General features: G+C 32.5%; 1 protein-coding gene across 1 annotated transcript; it reads left to right on the top strand.

Moving 5' to 3' along the window:
- Nucleotides 1-8,401: 8,401 nt before the first annotated feature.
- On the top strand, nt 8,402-9,284 carry LOC127092305 (uncharacterized). The gene has a single exon (XM_051031143.1). The coding sequence runs from the start codon at nt 8,647-8,649 to the stop codon at nt 9,109-9,111; it is 465 nt and encodes a 154-aa protein (XP_050887100.1). The 5' UTR covers nt 8,402-8,646; the 3' UTR covers nt 9,112-9,284.
- The last annotated feature ends 9,038 nt before the right edge of the window (nt 9,285-18,322 follow it).

Here is an 18,322-nt window from a genome sequence, read left to right as displayed (position 1 = left end):
ATGTTTAATGGGATCTCATGATTAAGTCACACTTGATACATTAAACGGACTAGCTATTCTAGGGACTTTATTAAACAAACATAATAAAGAAAAAGCCTTTTATTAATAATAAATAATTCGATACAAATAACAAAAGTATTGGCCTCTAGGGCTTACACCAACAAATGTCTCTTGCCATATCAGACTCAGAGTACCCCATTAGATTAGGCTTATCTCCTCTAAAAGAAAGCCTCGCAGAAGTAGTACCGCGAAGATACCTAAAAATCCGTTTTACCACATTCCAATGCTCTCTACCTGGATTTGACAAAAATCTACTGACTGTACCAATAATATGTGTTGTACCTATTCTTGTACATACCATTGCATACATCAAACTATCCACAGAACACATATAAGGAACACATTTCATATCAAACGCTTCATATTCACTTGAAGGACTTTGATTATAACTCAACTTGAAATGAGTAGTGAGAGGAATGCTTACCGTCTTAGAACTTTCCATTTCGAATCTCTGCAACACTCTTTCAATATAATGTTCTTGTGACATCTAAAGTTTCTTCTCTTTTCTGTCACACATGATTCTAATGCCAAGAATATGTTTAGCTGCTCACATGTGTTTCATGGCAAATGACTCTCCCAATTGCTTCTTTAACATGTTAATGTTAGAAATACTTTTCCCTATAATAAATATATTATCAACATATAACAACAGGATAATGAAGTCATCGTTAGAAAATTTTCTAAGAAAGACGTAATGATCTGAAGTAGTCTTCTGGTATCCTTGATCACACATAACATACTCAAACTTCTTGTACCGCTTCCTTGGAGCTTGCTTCAACCCATATAAACTCTTTATCAATCTACACACATGATCTTCTTTATCTTTAACTTGAAAACCATCAGGTTGTCTCATGTAGATCTCTTCCTCCAAATCACCATGAAGGAAAGTCGTTTTCACATCCATTTGCTCAACCTCTAAATCAAGAGTAGTAGCTAAACTCAACACGGTTCTAATTGATGACATCTTTACAACAAGTGATAAAATATCATTAAAATCAACACCTTTTATTTGACAGAAACCTTTCACCACAAATATGACTTTATATCTTGAATATTTAGAGTTGCTCTCATGTTTAACTCTATAAATCCATTTGTTTTCCAAATCCCTTTTTGCCTTTAGGAAGTTTCACTAAATTATAAGTATGATTATCATACAATGATTTCATCTCATCATGCATTGCATCTATTCACTTTTTATTTTCATCACTTTCCGTGGCCTCTTAAAAACACTCGAGTTCACCCTCATCAATCAAGGTCACATACTCATCAGAATTATACCTTGTAGAAGATTGTCTCTGCCTGTTATACCTCCTAAGTTGAACTTGAGATGATTCTGGAGCTTCACCAATATTCCTTTCCCGTGACATATCGCTCCTCCCTTCACTATCATTAGTTGGAATATTTACCTCACCTCCAAGTTGTTAATAATCAACATAATCATATTGCTCACCATTGTGATCATCACCACCAATAACATCCAGATTATGACTAGATATCCGAACTAGATCAACATTAGACAAACTGATATCTTTCTTAGGTGCAGCCTTCTATACCTTATCAATGTCTTCAATAGTTTGGTCTTCCATAAACATCATTTCGTGGCTTCGAATAATATTTTTCCTTATAAGATCATACAACCTGTAACCAAACTCATCTTGCCCATAGCCGATGAAAATACATTGTTCTGACTTTGCATCCAACTTGGATCTTTCACCCCTTGGAATATACACAAAAGCCTTACAACCAAAGACTCTCAAACGGTCATACTTGACATTCTTTCCAAACCAAATTTTGTCTAGAACTTCATTGTTTAAAGCAACAGTAGAAGTGGGATTATGAACATGCACTACCGTGTAAAGTGCCTTGCCCCAATAATGATTAGACAACTTAGTTTTAGAGAGCATACACCTTACTCTCTCAATTAGTGTTTGATTCATACTCTCTGCTAAACCATTCAATTGAGGAGTTTTATAAGGAGTCTTTTCATGTGCAATACCATGCTTCTTGCAATAGGAATCAAATGGTCCATAATACTCTCCATCATTGTTTGAATGAACACATTTCAAATTCTCGCATGTCTGCCTCTCAACCAAAGCATGGAATTCTTTGAACTTTTCCAACACTTGATATTTTGTCTTCAAGGTATAAACCCATAGTTTCCTGGAGCAATCATCAATAAAAGGTAACAAAATAAAGTGAACCACTAAAGGATTTTACCTTTGATGGACCACAAACATCAGAATATACCAATTGAAGCAACTTTGACTTCCTTGAGGGAGGATGTGTCTTCAAAAATACTATAGTCAATTTACCAGCCATGCAATGAGAACACTTCTCCAAATCTACATTCTTTAATCTAGGAAAAATATATTTTTTGGCCAAAATATTAAGCCAATTTTCACTAATATGACTAAGTCTTTGGTGCCACAAAGATGCTTCCATGTTGATATCATTCACACTGTCCCTAGAAACCAAAGCTTTTGTCCAATACAGTTTAGAAAGCTTTTACGATATAGCCACAACCAGGTTACCTTTATTGAGTTTCCATTTTCCATAACCAAAGTGATTATCATAACCACAAACATCTAGGATGTACACAGAGTTCAAATTAAAGCGGACATCTGGAGCATGTTTGACACCTCTAAGCAACAATTGCATTCCCATGTTGGTTTGCAAGCAAACATCACCAACACCAATAACCTTAGATACACCATCACTACCCATCTTCAACACTCCAAAATCACCAGAAGTATAAGATATGAAGAAATCCTTCCTTGGTGTAACATGCGATGTAACACCACTATTAACTATCCACATGCTCGCGTCAGATACAAGAATAACAAACTCATGATCACGGAGAATAACAAGATCATCACTAGTAGCAGTAGTAACATGATCATCATCATGATCTTCATGGTATCTTTGTTTAGACTTACCATTCTTGTCTTTATTATCTCTTTTCCGCGGATATCAATACTTCTGTATGTGTCATGTTTTATGACAATAATAATACTTCAGATTCTTGTATCGCATCTTGGACTTGCTTATTCTATTCTCTCTACCATCTTTTAGTTCCTTTTTATGACTTTTCCCCTATTTCTAGTGACAAGTACCTCGGGTTAAGATGAAGAACCATGTGCCTTCCTTATCATCTCCTTATTAAGAATACAACCCTTATCTGTTTCCAAAGAAACAACACCTATAGGAGCAGAACTTATGATAGAAACCCAAAACGTCTCCTAGGACTCCGATAAAGATAGCAATAGAAATAGTCCCAAAAGTTCATCATCAAATTTGATACTCATTCATGATATCTGATCAAGGAGCCCTTGAAATTCACTCAACTGATCTAAAATAGAAGTCCCCTTCTTATACTTCAAATTTATGAAGCTATTCAACAAGAACAATTTATTATTCTTTGACTTAGAGGCATACAATGACTTTATCTTCTCCCACAAAGTTTTTGCATATGTATTATTAGCAATATGATTATAAACATTATCTTCTATATATTGTCGAATAAAACCACATACCTGTTGATGTTCAAACTCCCATTCTTCATTAAACACAAAATCCGGCTTTGCGGAACTAAAATCGACAAATGCTATTTCTTCATAAATAGTAAGTCTTTTATCTTGCCCTTCCATAAACGGTAATTAGAACCATTCAATAATACCATATTCATCTTTGTATTTGAGTCCATCATTCAAACAAGTAAATAGACCTTAACCAAGAGCTATGATGCCACTATGATGAGAAATTAAGACACAATAATAGACTGATACGCAATGGATATAAAATTCCCCAAACTTGTAGAAACCTTGAGGATCAACAACAAATATAAGACGATAAATCAAACAAATAAAGGCACAAGAGAACACCGATATTTTTAACATGGAAAACCCCTCAACATGAGAGTAAAAACTATGAGTCATCCAGACCAAATAACTAACTCCACTATAATCAATTAAGGGTACAAGAGAGTCTTAAAGTGATTCACAAACTAGTGTCAATAACCACAAATCACAAAGCAAACTAGCTTACAAATAAGAATAAAAAACTGAAAAATTTCCCAAATTTGAAACTTTAGTGCGAAGCAGATAACTCTCACCTCAAACAATGTTTTGAAATTTTGAAGTTTCAAAAGTTAGATACATGTGTTATGAACTACCTTCTAAATTTGAGCTTGATCTGATGGTTAACAAATCAGAGATCGTCGATTTAGTGAGACTAGTTGCAGAAAAACGAGAATGAGTTTCTCTCCTTTTCTCTCTCTTTTGAATCCTTATTTTCTCTCTATCTCTCTCAACCCTAAATTGATCCTCTCCACTTAAATAAGTGAGACAAATGAGTTAATCATATTTGAGTATTTCTCCATATAAGAAGGGAGCTCAAACCTAACATCGGGCTGATATTTTAACCTAGACCACTGAAAATTAACCAACCTCATTAAATTCGTTGAAATTTATTTAATCCATTTTAAAAATAAGTCAATTGGTCTTTCACGTTATTTTATTTTTTTAACGATTTTTTTAGTTTACGTTTCTAACAACTCGTTATTTTGGATTGAACAAGTAACATCCCTTACTTCCAAGTTTAAACTTGTATACATGTTATGAGATTAATCAATAACTTATCTACATTGATGCATCGCGGAAGAAACTTTGAGTTGTTCGAAGCTCGTTGATATTTAAACTTTCATCGTGTGTCATATACCATATCATTTTGTTTGTTATAGTGATGCTGGTTCCTTTTGTGCGTGTAACATTAGAAATTGACACCACAATTGAGCATGGAGTCGCGGGTGTTAATATTTTTAGAAGAACTTACACTTACATCTTTTAAGGTATATTAAAAGATAGAAAAATCCCTTTCAATTTTAAAACAAACATTAATATCGTCTATGCACAAAAGATGTAGATAAATATTATTTATACTTATGGTTTTTTATTGTTATTAGAAGGTTTAGTGAGTGATAGAAGATCTACTTTTGATCTAGGATATTGTAACTTCTTTGTGGAAACCTAGTTGCGTGAAGAAGTAAGACACAAAAAGTAGTTGTTCGATCAAGTGTTACAACATAATTTAGAGCTATAGAATAAGGAAATTACGAACTATTGTTAATGAAACAAGTGCTAGAAGACTTGAAGATATGATAAGAAGGTCCATGAAATTGTTTTGCGATAATAAATTGACTTATTATTGCACATAATCATATTTAGCATAACATGACAAAATCAATGTTTTAAAAATCGGACCGGAGATTGAACATGTGAAACTTACGATTTAAGGTTTAATTGGTTCAACCGGTTAAACTTACGGTCGAACCCTTTATTAAACAAACTAATAATATGAAACTAAATTTTATTGATATGTCACACATAATCATACATTCACAACTTAATAAAATAAATATTTCAAAAATCTATTACAAATACAACAATATCAATAATATATATAATAACATAACATAGTTCTACACTTCATTTCAACTTTCATTTAAGAATACTTTGACCAAATTAGATAATTATAATAAAAATAAGTTAAACTAATTCAAACCAAAATTACAATAATAGAATATAATAACTAAAATAAAGTTCAAATAATTAAGAATACATAAATTAAATAAGATAAAATAAGATAGAATACGAAAAATAAATAATACAATATATTTTATTAATAAAAAAAAAATGAATTTGAGTTGAACTACGACAAACAAGTCTTAATTGATAACAAATAATATTGAGTTGAACGATAATCAATATTGAGTTGGATATCGTGACTATGTTTAAAAGAGACGGTGTAATGATGATTAAGTTTGGTTAAAAGAAAAATTATAATGGAGTGACAAAATTTAGAAGTTTGTATAGTTGTAAAACAAATTTGGAATTCTTTTTTGTGATTGGAAAATGTATGTTAAGTTTTGATATTGACATATTAAAATTTTAAAAATAATTTAAGAAATGGTTAATTGTATCCATTTTTTTTGAATCGGACGATTTTACAAAATCGGCTTCGATTCTTTAGTTCTAACGGTTCAATCCAATTTTTTCGATTTTATTTTAGTTTTGATCCACTAACGGTTTTGAAAGGTTGACCACAACCGATTGAAACGACTCATTCACTCCGATTTTTAAAATATTTAACAAAATACATTAAAATTGATTGACATTTCATTAAAATAAATCCTCGACACTAAATTGATAATTATAGTCTACATTTTGCTAGATATAAGCTCGAAAATGTGTTAACAAATGGTTTCCCAAGCTAATGATTAAACCAAATTAATTGTTGTAAAATTAATTGTTGTAACATGGAATCTTTTCACCATTCATCCTTCCATAATTTGATTGAAAAACCTAAATAGATTTTAAAGGTTTTTATATTTGATTTTTAGTTTTTGAAAAGAAAAAAGAAAAAAAATTGTACAATTTTTATTACCGACAAATTTATAATATTATATCACTTTAAAATACTTTTTAGAAATAAGATTATCAACAAAAAGAATCTTCAAAACTATTTATAAATTAATTTTTAAAATTAAAACAAATATTCATTCATTTTTTTTAAAGTCCTCCGTACTCTTTCTTTTTAAACTTCCAAACAAATAATTTAGAAAATACAAGTCATTTAATTTCAAAAATAGAATTTTTGCTCTCATCCATCGGGGATAATTGGGTTTATCTTTCTCACGCTTTTCAACACGAAGATAAATGCTGCTATAAATCAGACAAAAATAAATGTAAATACTGCCATTAAGAGCATGCATTTCTTGGTAAACACTACTCACACGTGTGTGTACTCTTTGTACTTCTACTCCACAACACTACAAATCTACTCACACTACACAACCACAGGATAATATCTAAATTCAAACACTATTCATCATATTTTATGATGAAAAGTGTTTTTTTTATAAAATAAATAAATAAAAATATAATATTTTTATCAATTTTATTATTAAGTTAACTACAAAAATATATGTTATCAACAATTTATTTTATTTATAACTCGTTAATTAATTTTTTATTTTATTAATCAATAAAATATATAATATTAAATAAATTATGATATTAAATTTTAAAAATAAATATTAATTTTTATGAAATAAAAGTTTAAAATTACTTCTTTTTTTATATATTTGTAATTCAATTAAACTTTTTTTATATTAGTATTTCAATTACGTTTTAAATATGATCATTTTTACTATTTAAATTTTAAAATATTTATTGGACAATGACACAAGTTAAAAGTTAAATATACTCCCTCTGTTTTTAATTATGTGTTTGAGAAAAATATTCGTATCAAAATATAAATTATTTTATAATAATAATGAATAATTAATATTTTTTTATTACATTCTTATATATTTATTATTTTTTATTTCAATTTTTTTTAATTTATCTTTCACATAATATTAATGAAATAATCTTGTAAAATATTTTGTTATTTTTCATTTTTATAAAATAATTATTATATTTTTTAATACTCCTCAAATAAACAAACGATTTATAACAAAAAAAATTGAGAGAATACTGTTTTATTTTTAAAAAAATGTCTTGATTTTATTAAAATTTAACTCTTTTTTTATTGTTTTTTTCAATAAAACATTTTTATTTGTAGATTTTCTAATATATGTTCTTAAAAAATAAATTAAAACGATTCATATTTATTTAATGTAGTTTTTTAATTAGTAATCATAATTTTTTCATACTCAGATACATTTAATCGAATTTCTTCACACAATTAACACCATAATTGATTTAACAAAATATCTATTTAGTGTAGTTGAATATATATATATATATATATATATATATATATATATATATATATATATATATATATATATATATATATTATATATATATATATATATATATATATATATATATATATATATATATATAATTTATTTGATTAACCACATAATTTTATATTTCTATTATAAAATAACTTTTATTTTTTTATAAATAAAAATTTGTTATTTTGAAAAAAAAACTTTTCACCGGTTAACTATGGTTAACAATGCAGATATTAGTATTGGTGTAAAAAACGGGATCATAGCATACAATTAAGTTAATTCAATTCAATTTAGTACTACTAGCAAAGTACAGTAGCAACTCTGGCAGAATAACTCATGTCATCAAATGCAAACAAAAGGAGAAGTAAGAAATACACAAAAATTATCAAAAAAAGAAACGTGATTATTTCACAAAACCCATTTCAATACATAGATTAACCTGAAATTACTTTAGGCCATCAAACTCTTGCCTAACACCACAAACTCTTACACACATTCAATTCATGATATTTTTACAAACATAAAAAAATAAAACACAGTGATTGCAAATCATCACACATGATAACATAACATGACCCCTCTCTCTCTCTCCTTTTCCACACGCTTTTCTTGCAATCCAAGCCTTTAATGTCCTCTCATCATATCATTAATTAATTAATTAATTAGTTTTCCGTTTTAACTAATTACAGTAATTAATTTCCCTTTTCAAATTATATAAAACCCAAACCAAACCAGACTAGTAGAGTCTCTCTACACACAACACAAAAACAAAACAGAAGAAGATGAATTCTGTTTGCATATCAAACTGTGTCAACGACGCACGTGACCCACGCGTGCCGGTTCGAGCCAATTACGTCAACCTCTACAAATGGCCGGAATCGGATGCAGAGTTTGTCAAATCGGTCAGCTTGAACGGCGGTCATGGTCATCCCAGGGTGGTGGATAGTATCTCATGCAGACAGATGTATCTTAAGAGCTATACGTTTTCGAGAAAAGAAACCGTGCCGGAGAAAACCCAGAAATGTTTTGGGAGGGTGAAAGAGAAAGTGGCTCACAGTGGCGGCGGCGGCGGCGGTGGTGGTGGTGGTGGTGGAAGGAAGAAACGGAACCAAGGTAGGAGAAGGAAGTGTTTGGTTTTGAGGAAAATGAGGGAAATTTCGTGTAATACGCTGTTTCGGATTTTTCATAGGTTCTTGTCTTGCGGTGCTAGTGTTGACGTTGTTGTCAATGAAAAACAACCATATTGATATTTTATTTTATTTATGGTTTTTTGTTTTGTTTTGTTTTTTAAAATATAATTTTTTGGGTGTAATTTTTTTTTACTCTGTTTTTTTAGCTGGGTTTAAGTATATGGCTGTCTCTATCTATTTTGTACATTACTTTTCTCTTTTTTAATAAAGAGATTTGGCTATTTTTGCTTTGGATTCTTGTAATTGTATTTGTTTCCACAATAACCTTTTAAGTTGGTGATTTTTGAAAAAGTAAAGGAAGAAGATGAAAGTATATCATGTTGGCTTCTCTTTCATATTCATTGCTTTTTCTATACATTTTTTTACTCAAACAAATATTGGTTCATCATCTCCATGTTGTTTACATGTATATATTGAATATAATTTTACATGTGAAAATTTAAGTTTAGTGTGAATATATTAAACTAAATATTAAAATATATTCAACTTTTCTTTGACAGAAATTAATGTTATGATGATTAAATAGTTAAATCAACATTAAAATTTATTTAATATTTCAAATACTATTTATTTGGCAAATGACTTTGAAAGTATTACTAGTATTATATTAGAAGCGGGGATGTTTGTTCGAAACATGGGAGAAAAAATCTAGAAAAATTATAAGAGAAATTATTAAAAAAGATCTTAAGATTAATAATTTGGATACAAACATAATTTTTTGATAGAATTTTTGATAAAATATTATAATAAAAGTTGATCCATATAATTTATCATATTTAGGAGGATAAAATTTGATCGATGTTGTTGGGGTGTTCAAGGTTGTTTTGGAGTTCTTTTCCAAAGGTTGGATTCTCCTTAACATAAACTTTAACTACATTGTTTGTTTTGATTCCAGAGGATGGTGAAGCTAATTCAATGGACAAGTTTATACCTATAGCTATCAACTTCAAGTTCAAAATAATCACCAATTTTTTAAGTGATAGATTATCTCAAATTCTCCATTTTCTTATTTCAAAAGAGTAAAGAGATTTTATTCAAAGAAGACAAATCAAAGAATGCATTGGCTTGACTTCTAAAGTCATAAATATTTTGCACAAAATGATTTTTTGATGCAACATTTCTCTTAAAATAGACATACCAAAGACATTTGATATTATTGACTAAAAATTCCTCATGAATGTTCTAAAATCCTTTGGCTTCAACTCGGTTTTGTGCCACTGGGTTGGTGTTATCGTCCAATTTGCTAGACTTTCTATTTCTATAAATGATAAAGATAAAATGGCTCTTTCTCGCCCCCTCTTTTAGGTGGTTGAGGAAGTCCTAAGTAGAGGCATTTTCAAGCTAACTCAAGATGGATCCTTTGACCTAGTCTTAGGCCCAAAGGTATTAAAGTTGTCTTACATAATTTATATGTTTCTGATTGTGATTTTTTTGCAGAGTTAGTCAATCAAATATTCTTTAGTTGATGAATCTGTTCTGTAGACATGCTCAAGCTTTTGATTAGTATGTCAATCATAATAAATTGACAATCTTTTGTGACTTAGTTTTTACTAATAAGCTTTCTCATATTGCTTTGGAGCTTGTTTTAAAATTGGTTTTCTCCTCTTTACTTATTCAAGGGGTTCTATTTTTCAAAGGAAAATCAAAGATTTTCTTTCTCCAAACCTTTAAAAACAATGTAAAGGTCAGGTTATCAGCCTGGAAAGCCTATTTTATTTCCATAGCTAGAAGAATTGAATTGGTTAAAAGTGTGACACAAAGCATGTTAACCTACAACATTCAAGTTTATTCACAGATCTTAAATCTAATCAAAGAAGTGAAAATTGATGAAAAATTTCATTCGGAGTATATATATGAATACTGAAAAGCTTGTAACTGTTGCTTGGCACAAAACTTGCAAACTTACAAATCAAGAAGGTTTGCGTATAATACCTCTCTCTCAGATTAATGAAGGAGCCAACTTAAAACTCTATTGGGATCTCTAATCTCTACCATTCATCCAACCAATGAGGTACTTTCTTGATAAGTAGAGTGATCAATCACAACAAAACATCAAGTATAAATTCAAAAATATTTTTTCCCACTCTTTTTGGTCTCCGGGAGATGGCTCCTCTATCAAGTTTTGGTCAAATCCTTAGTGTGGCTTCGCCCATTAAAGTTCTCAATATTACTCCTTGCATCCAGACTCATCTGAAGGTCCATGTCAAATATTTCATTTACAATAATCAATGGAGAATCATAATTTCTCCCTTTATTGGCTATCCTTATCTCTATCATAAAGTCTCTTAGGTAGTTACTCTTGTTTGGAACCAATTCCCTACAAATGGATTATCTTTCAATGAAGCCTATTTGATATAAAACACAAATGCACAACATTGTAGTTGGGGAAAGGTGATCTAGAATTATAACATTCCTCCCCTAATTTTCTCCAAGTCTAGAGACTAATGAAAAAAAACTTCCTAATGATGAAAACCTAAGCATGAGAGATTTTCATCTTCCTTCTATGTTAAATATATATGAATCATGCTTGAAAACCCCTTAAATATTTTCTTCAATTGTCCTCTAGCAATTAAAATGTAGTCCTATTTGAGCTTCACCATCAATTTAAACCTTAAGCATGTCTCATTTTCAAATATATAGGATATATGTAGGAAATTTTGGTCACCTTAATGTGTTATGGTCATTCTCTCGGCAGTCCATAATTTTCTTGGTGTCATATAGTTCTATAGGAACCAACCCAAGTTCAACCATAGTAAAGTTAATTGAGACACCTTGATTAACATGATCAACTCCAATGTGTTTATCTCTACAAATGCTTCCAAACTTCCAATCTAAGATTAAATTTCCAAATTTGTTATTTTAAAAGCCTTTGGGACTTATATGCATCCTCATAAGTCAAATTTAATCTAAAGGTAATTTGCTCTCCTCGCTATGTCAAATGGACCAAATGCAACATAAATGGTTTAGCTTTTCATGTGATGGCACTCTTAAAAATTATGTGTCTCTATTTTAAATTTGTTTTGCAGTAAATATTGGTTAAGCAAATGCCCTTTAAGCTAAACTTGAAAGAGCCATGCATGTCACAAAATTTTCCTTCAAAAATGGATGGTATAAGTTATGGTTAGAAATAGAATCTAGATTAATTTATTTAGTTTTTAAATGTTATACCATAGTTCCTTGACCGGTTAGAAATAAATGGTTCAATTGTATTAATTTTACTCATAACATGACTTTTTTATCTCTCACATTTATAGGGAGGAAATCATTGTGCAAATAAACTAACCATAAAAGGTTTTGTATTTGCTAAAAGTACAAATGCGTTACAACTTCTAGAGATTAAGGGCTTATAGAGGCTTTAAGGTTGTTGTGAGGTTAAGAGTTAGCTCACGTGGGGTGAAAAACTCTGTATGCGTGTAATTTTATGTAGAAGTTAGGACTATCTTTAACCATGATGATGGAATATTTATATATGTTCCGTACATGAATCTTAGGCTTCCTTGGAAATAAAAACCACTTAGAGAGTGGACAAGGACACATCAATCATTTCCACGTTATGCTACTTATCATAGAGTAAGACGAGATATTTAACAAAGGGTGATACATTCAATAAAGGGGTGGTTGAACTGATAAATGGGAAACTGAAGGTCTTCATGTCACCTTTTAAGCCCCCTTTACGAAAATACTGATACATAGTTCCTCAAGCATGAGGATTTGGAAATGACAAAGTGATTTAGTCTCATTTCTCTCATATGGACTAGTCCATCAAGCTTGGGGCGGATTTCTTCTGCACGGGATGAGTTACTCGTGTATTAGCCAAGTTCTTCATGCGTAAGGCATTACCTATGTGTGGGGAGGTTATAGGATACGCTCCCAGATGTTTTTTCGCTCAAAATTTTACTCATACAGTCAATTGTTCGTATGGGTGAAAAATAAGTTTTCTAAAAGTTCTTGATTGTAGTTACAGGTACGACTCCGTTCTTTATCTTCCCACCCTATTCTTAATAATTATTTTTCTTTGGGATACTTTTAACGAGCCCATGCGCTTTTAACATCACAAGTTGGGATTCTCGGGAGATGAAGGCCCATATGCTTTTTATAGTAACTTTCATGCTTTTATTGTTCTTTTCAGGAAATAATATGGACGGGTGACAAACACATTAATGTTTAGGATTTTACACATGTATTCTTATGAGGAAAGGATAATGGCTTTTTGGCAAAAAATTGGGCTTTTCCGTATTGGGCACGAAAAGATATGATCTTGGAGTCTTGTTCTCAAAGGAAGGGTGCTAATATCATTGTCATGGATGATTCACTCAATCCCTATTTCTACTTTCACTTCTTGGTAATTTATGATTTGGAGGTCTTAATCTCCTTCACATCGTTTGAGGCAAAATTCTCGACGACCGCCAATGTCGTCCCTTCTAAAGCTACACCAAATGTTTGGGGTATTATTAGAGACTTCGAGATTCACTATTGCTAGATGGTGGTCCCTCCCACCGTTGGGGTATTATTTTCTTTCTATAGTGTCAAACCTACCCCCATTAGTGTTTGGGTAACTTTGTTTAGCCTCCTAGGAAAAAAGATACTGAAACCCCACTCCAAACCTTACACAGAATAAAAAGACAAGTTTATGTGTATTTGGGGGGAAAATGGCGCTTCGATGGTCATGATCGGGGTGACTAGAGCCCCTAGTTTTCTATTGTCTTAGACGAGGTGATCCAAAGATCACTACTAGTTTTTCTCTTGTTTGTCTCACCTCCCTTGACCGGTAGGTGGTTCAAGAATGGATCAGCTTCAAGTTTATGTGTTCTCATTCCTTGATATCTTTGGATCTAGGAGACGATAGTGGGATAGATGAATATCTAGGAGAGTCTGTCGCTGGCTAACATATTTGTTTAAGGTTGTTTCTTAAATATTTTTCTAACTTGTTTTTCTCTATAATCTTTGCATATAAAAAATGTCAATAGATCTATTAGCTGAGAGAAAGGAACTCTTGGCTAGGAGGAGAGCTGAGCGTCAATTTCCATTAGTCCCCACAAGACATCTGGTCGTTCAAATTTCAAAAGAGGTCACAAAGAGCATAACGTAATGTCTTGTTTTTTATGAACCTTCACCAAATATTCCAAAGCAGGGAGGAGTCTCTTCTCAAGCCCCCGGGGACGAACTCACACTACTTCTGCCATAAAAATGAAGAGCACTTTGAATGAGGCCCTTGATTATCTCAAGAGACTTGAAGAGTAAATGTTTATCCTTAAGGATGACATGGTCGAGATTTCTGATCTATACTTCTTACATGCGAAAGAACAAATGAACTTTATCTATCTGGGGTTGAATTTAAGTTATATGTATTTGTTTAAGGTGGTATGGGGATTTCAGGTGGAGGACGACGAATGTGCCCCACCTATTGGGGAAATCACCATGAATAAGTCACAAGCAGACAATGTCCCTTTCTTTGAGGATGCCTTTGAGGACCAATGATCTCAGGGTTTTTCCACTCATGTTATTTTAGTGGTTTTATATTGAGTTTTTGTCCCTATATCGTATTGACATTTTTGGTAATCCTTTTTCCCCATTGGGTCTTTAATCAATAATATATTATTAATTCATCTTTGTGGACCACTTTGTATTATAGATTTAAATGTTTATTTTTTGGGATGAAAGTCCTCGTTTGGAGATGCCCTTACTGTTGTAAGGGAGTTCTAAGGTTCCCTTCAAGGAGTCCAATGCTTCTGATCACCGCATGGTGATGCAAAAGATCTTATATGAGTATTTAATGAATGATATCGCCTCGAGGGGCGGTAAGGACTCCTTCATGAGGATCCAACATGTAATCTCCTTGAGGGGTAGCAATGAGTCCATCATGAAGATCCAACATGTATTTTCCTCAGGGGATGGCAAGGAGTCCTTCATGAGCATCGAGCATGTAATTTCCTCGAGAGCATAAAGGAGTTCTTCATGACGATAGAGCATGTAATCTCCTCGAGGGGCATACAGGATTCCTTTATGAGGATCTAACATGTAATCACCTTGAGGTGTGATAAGGATTGCTTCATGAGGATCCAACACATGATTTCCTCGAGGGGCGGAAAGGAGTTTTTCATGAGGATCGAACGTGTAATTGCCTCGAGGGGCAACAAAGAGTCCTTCATGAGGATCCAACATGTAATCTCCTATTTTGGAATGGTTAAGCCTTCCACTACGAGAGCTTCTCCTGGAAGCATTACCTTTGCCTTTGTGCAATGACGTTTAGGCCTATTGTTCTGACTTTTTTCAACATCAAGCTTTATGCATAGCACTTTATGGAAATATCTTGGTCCTCTTGGATAACACTAACTCTCCCTTATAGGAACGAGTACTTCATACATATATATAAGGTATATAAGGAGGTCCTTAGTTGGTTAAAGGCAAGCCTTCTTATGATCATATTATACGATGAGGGTGCATCAATGACTAGATATTTTGCCTTTATCTACCTGGCATTTTCTTCTGCCCCAAGGGCGGTCTTCAACGTTATGTAACCCTTCATCTGCAATTGCTCGCCCATAAACCCCACCAATGATCTCTTGAAAGGTTTGAGGTCATCCAAATCCATGTAAAAGCTCTCAAAATCAGACCCGTGGAGGATGTCTGCAGAGCTCCCTTGATCAATCAATACTCTTTTGATTTCTCAAGTGTCGCATCGAGCAAAGATAATCATGGGGTCATCGTTGTGTGGGTGAATGTCAGTTGCATCCTTTTGTGATAATGCAATCATTGCTTCTGGAGCTTATGATTCATCTACCTTGGAGTTAATGGTTGAACCAATAATGACTAGGATTTTGTGGGCATATCTCTCTCGAATGGAACTGATCTCCCTGCCTCCAGCAAATCCTCTTGCGATTTTGTTGAGAATATGGAAGATAGTTTTGTCATTGTACTCCTCACTTGGATATTTTCCTTTATTGGGTATGGGGATCTTAGGGACGTCTTTCCCTTGGGAACTAGATCCACCTGACCATCCATTGAGGTTACACTTAACATATTTATTTAATTGTCCCTTTTGGATCAAGTTATCTATTTCCTTTTAGGTGGAAGACAATCATCAGTGTGGTCCTCTTGGCCTTATATAACACCAAATGTTAGGCCCAGACCCCATGATGTCCGCCTTTGGGGATGGTGGTTGAGGAATGTTATGCATGTGAAGAAGTTCCTACCATATATGCTCTCGACGGGTGTTCAGAGGTGTGAAGCTCTCCACAGGCTTTCTGTATTGATTGAATATTGTATTGTCCCTCATGGGTGACGTGTATTGGTTCCTTCATGAGTTATTTGTATTGTGAGTGCATTCTTTTGCATCTCGGGCATTCCTCTCAACATTTTTCTCCTTCCTTGATGTCACATTATACTTGCGTTACTAACTCATCCAAAGGCGTCGTTGGCCTTTGGGTGAGGGATTAGTTGAAGTTTTCCACCCTGAGCCTATTTTTAAATGCTCTTATGAATATTGAATAGTTTGGATGAATCACCTTGATTGTTGTTTAGTTGAAGCGGACGAGGTTCTCCCTCTGGGATTCTGAGGGACCTTGTTAAACATTGAATAGACTAGTGAGACTCAACTTCTTGTACCTGCTTGCGGCAAATTTGTGAACTAGCTTTTTCACTAGATCTTGGTAGCTAGTGACAGAGAGTCGGGGGAGACCCATATACTACCTCAGAGTTGTATCTTTAAAGGTGTCAGACGATAAATTACACTTCAAAGAGTCATGTACCTAAATAATGATAATTTAAGTGTTAATGGAGGTAACATATTTGTGTGGGTCGATGTGCCTGTCGAACTTAGCCAACAATGACGACTTGAAGCTCTTTAGGAAAGGCGTCTCCCATATCTCCTCCGATAGAGGTTATGGATCTAATACCTCAAAGTTACCCACCATGTTTGTCTCCTACTGGCGCCGTCGGATATGAAGGATGTTATCCTCCAGGATTTGGTTCTGGTGACGAAGATCGTCCGTAACAGTGTGCATCTCTGCTATGAGACTTCCCTTGCCATCATATTCCTCGTTGGTCAGAGTTGTTCTCTTTTTGTTCACTATGATGGACACAGTGGATGAACACGAGGACAATAGTTCGGCTGGATTCTATAATGGTGGCCCATATTAGTTTTACCAAAACCCCATGGTGGACGCCAATCGTACTTGTTAAAAGTACAAATGCATGATAATCCCTAATGATTAAGGGTTGTCAGTGACTTTAAGGTTGTTGTGAGGTTTAGAGCTAACTCGCGTGTGATGAGAAGCTATGTGTGCATGTATTTTCTGTGTGTAAGTTAAGTCTTTCTTCAATCATGATAATATGATATTTATATCTGTAGCGGGCCTGAATCTTAGATTTCCTTGAAAATAACAACCACTTTTGGATGAATAGTTTATCTCCCAATATTCAGGGGAGCATGATCCACCTCTTTCATAACTTCTCCTATGTTGGTACAAGATGAGGACATGTCACTCATTTCCATGCTAGGTGACTTATCCTAGAGAATAGTGAGCTATCTAATAAAAGGGTGATACATTTGATAAAGGGGTGGTTGACCGAATAAATAGACGACTGGAGGTCTCTATGCCGCCTCTTAAGGCCCTTTTATGAATATACCGATACTGGTTTAAATCTTCGATTTATTTTGACAAAATTTTGTTTCCTTTGTTGTTATAAAAGATTATATGTGTAATAAACTCAATCTTTTCTACTTCTGGTTCTATTAACATTTTGATTTGTATCTCTTCTCATTTTTTGTATTTTCTACTATTCACTTTAATATGTTTTAATGATATGCCCTTTTAAAAAAAGGTGTGATTTTAAATTTGAAAATTTTCATTTTTGTAGGATAATTAGTATAAATGAGTTTCTCGCTAAAAAATTTAAAATAAAATTTAGAGTTATGTTTATGGTCTTCTTAAATATCTTTTTTAGTTTCTTAAAATGTTTCCTTTAAAGAATGGTTCTTATAAAAAATTCCATCCACACTTTTGATCTCTCCTACAATTTAACGACGATTTTTAGCACTTAGTAATGATTTTAACAACGATTAATTACTTAGTGAATGAATTAACGACAATTTTAATGATTGTTTTAATAGTAGAGACCAAAATATGAATATAAATTTTTATGATGACCATTTCAAAAATGGACTAAAAATAAAATTTGAGATATTTATAAAGGAAACACAAACATATTTCAATCCTAAAATATATAAAATTTATTCAAAATTAATATAAATATATGTTAATATATT

Source organism: Lathyrus oleraceus, chromosome 6 (assembly GCF_024323335.1).
Source record: "Lathyrus oleraceus cultivar Zhongwan6 chromosome 6, CAAS_Psat_ZW6_1.0, whole genome shotgun sequence".
Taxonomy (NCBI): domain Eukaryota; kingdom Viridiplantae; phylum Streptophyta; class Magnoliopsida; order Fabales; family Fabaceae; genus Lathyrus; species Lathyrus oleraceus.
Note: the sequence above shows the minus strand (reverse complement) of the source record. Positions and strands in the feature narration are given on the sequence as shown.

Bases quoted from the DNA above. Each gene is read 5' to 3' on its own strand.
- LOC127092305 (XM_051031143.1), top strand. From the start codon at position 8,647: ATGAATTCTGTTTGCATATCAAACTGTGTCAACGACGCACGTGACCCA.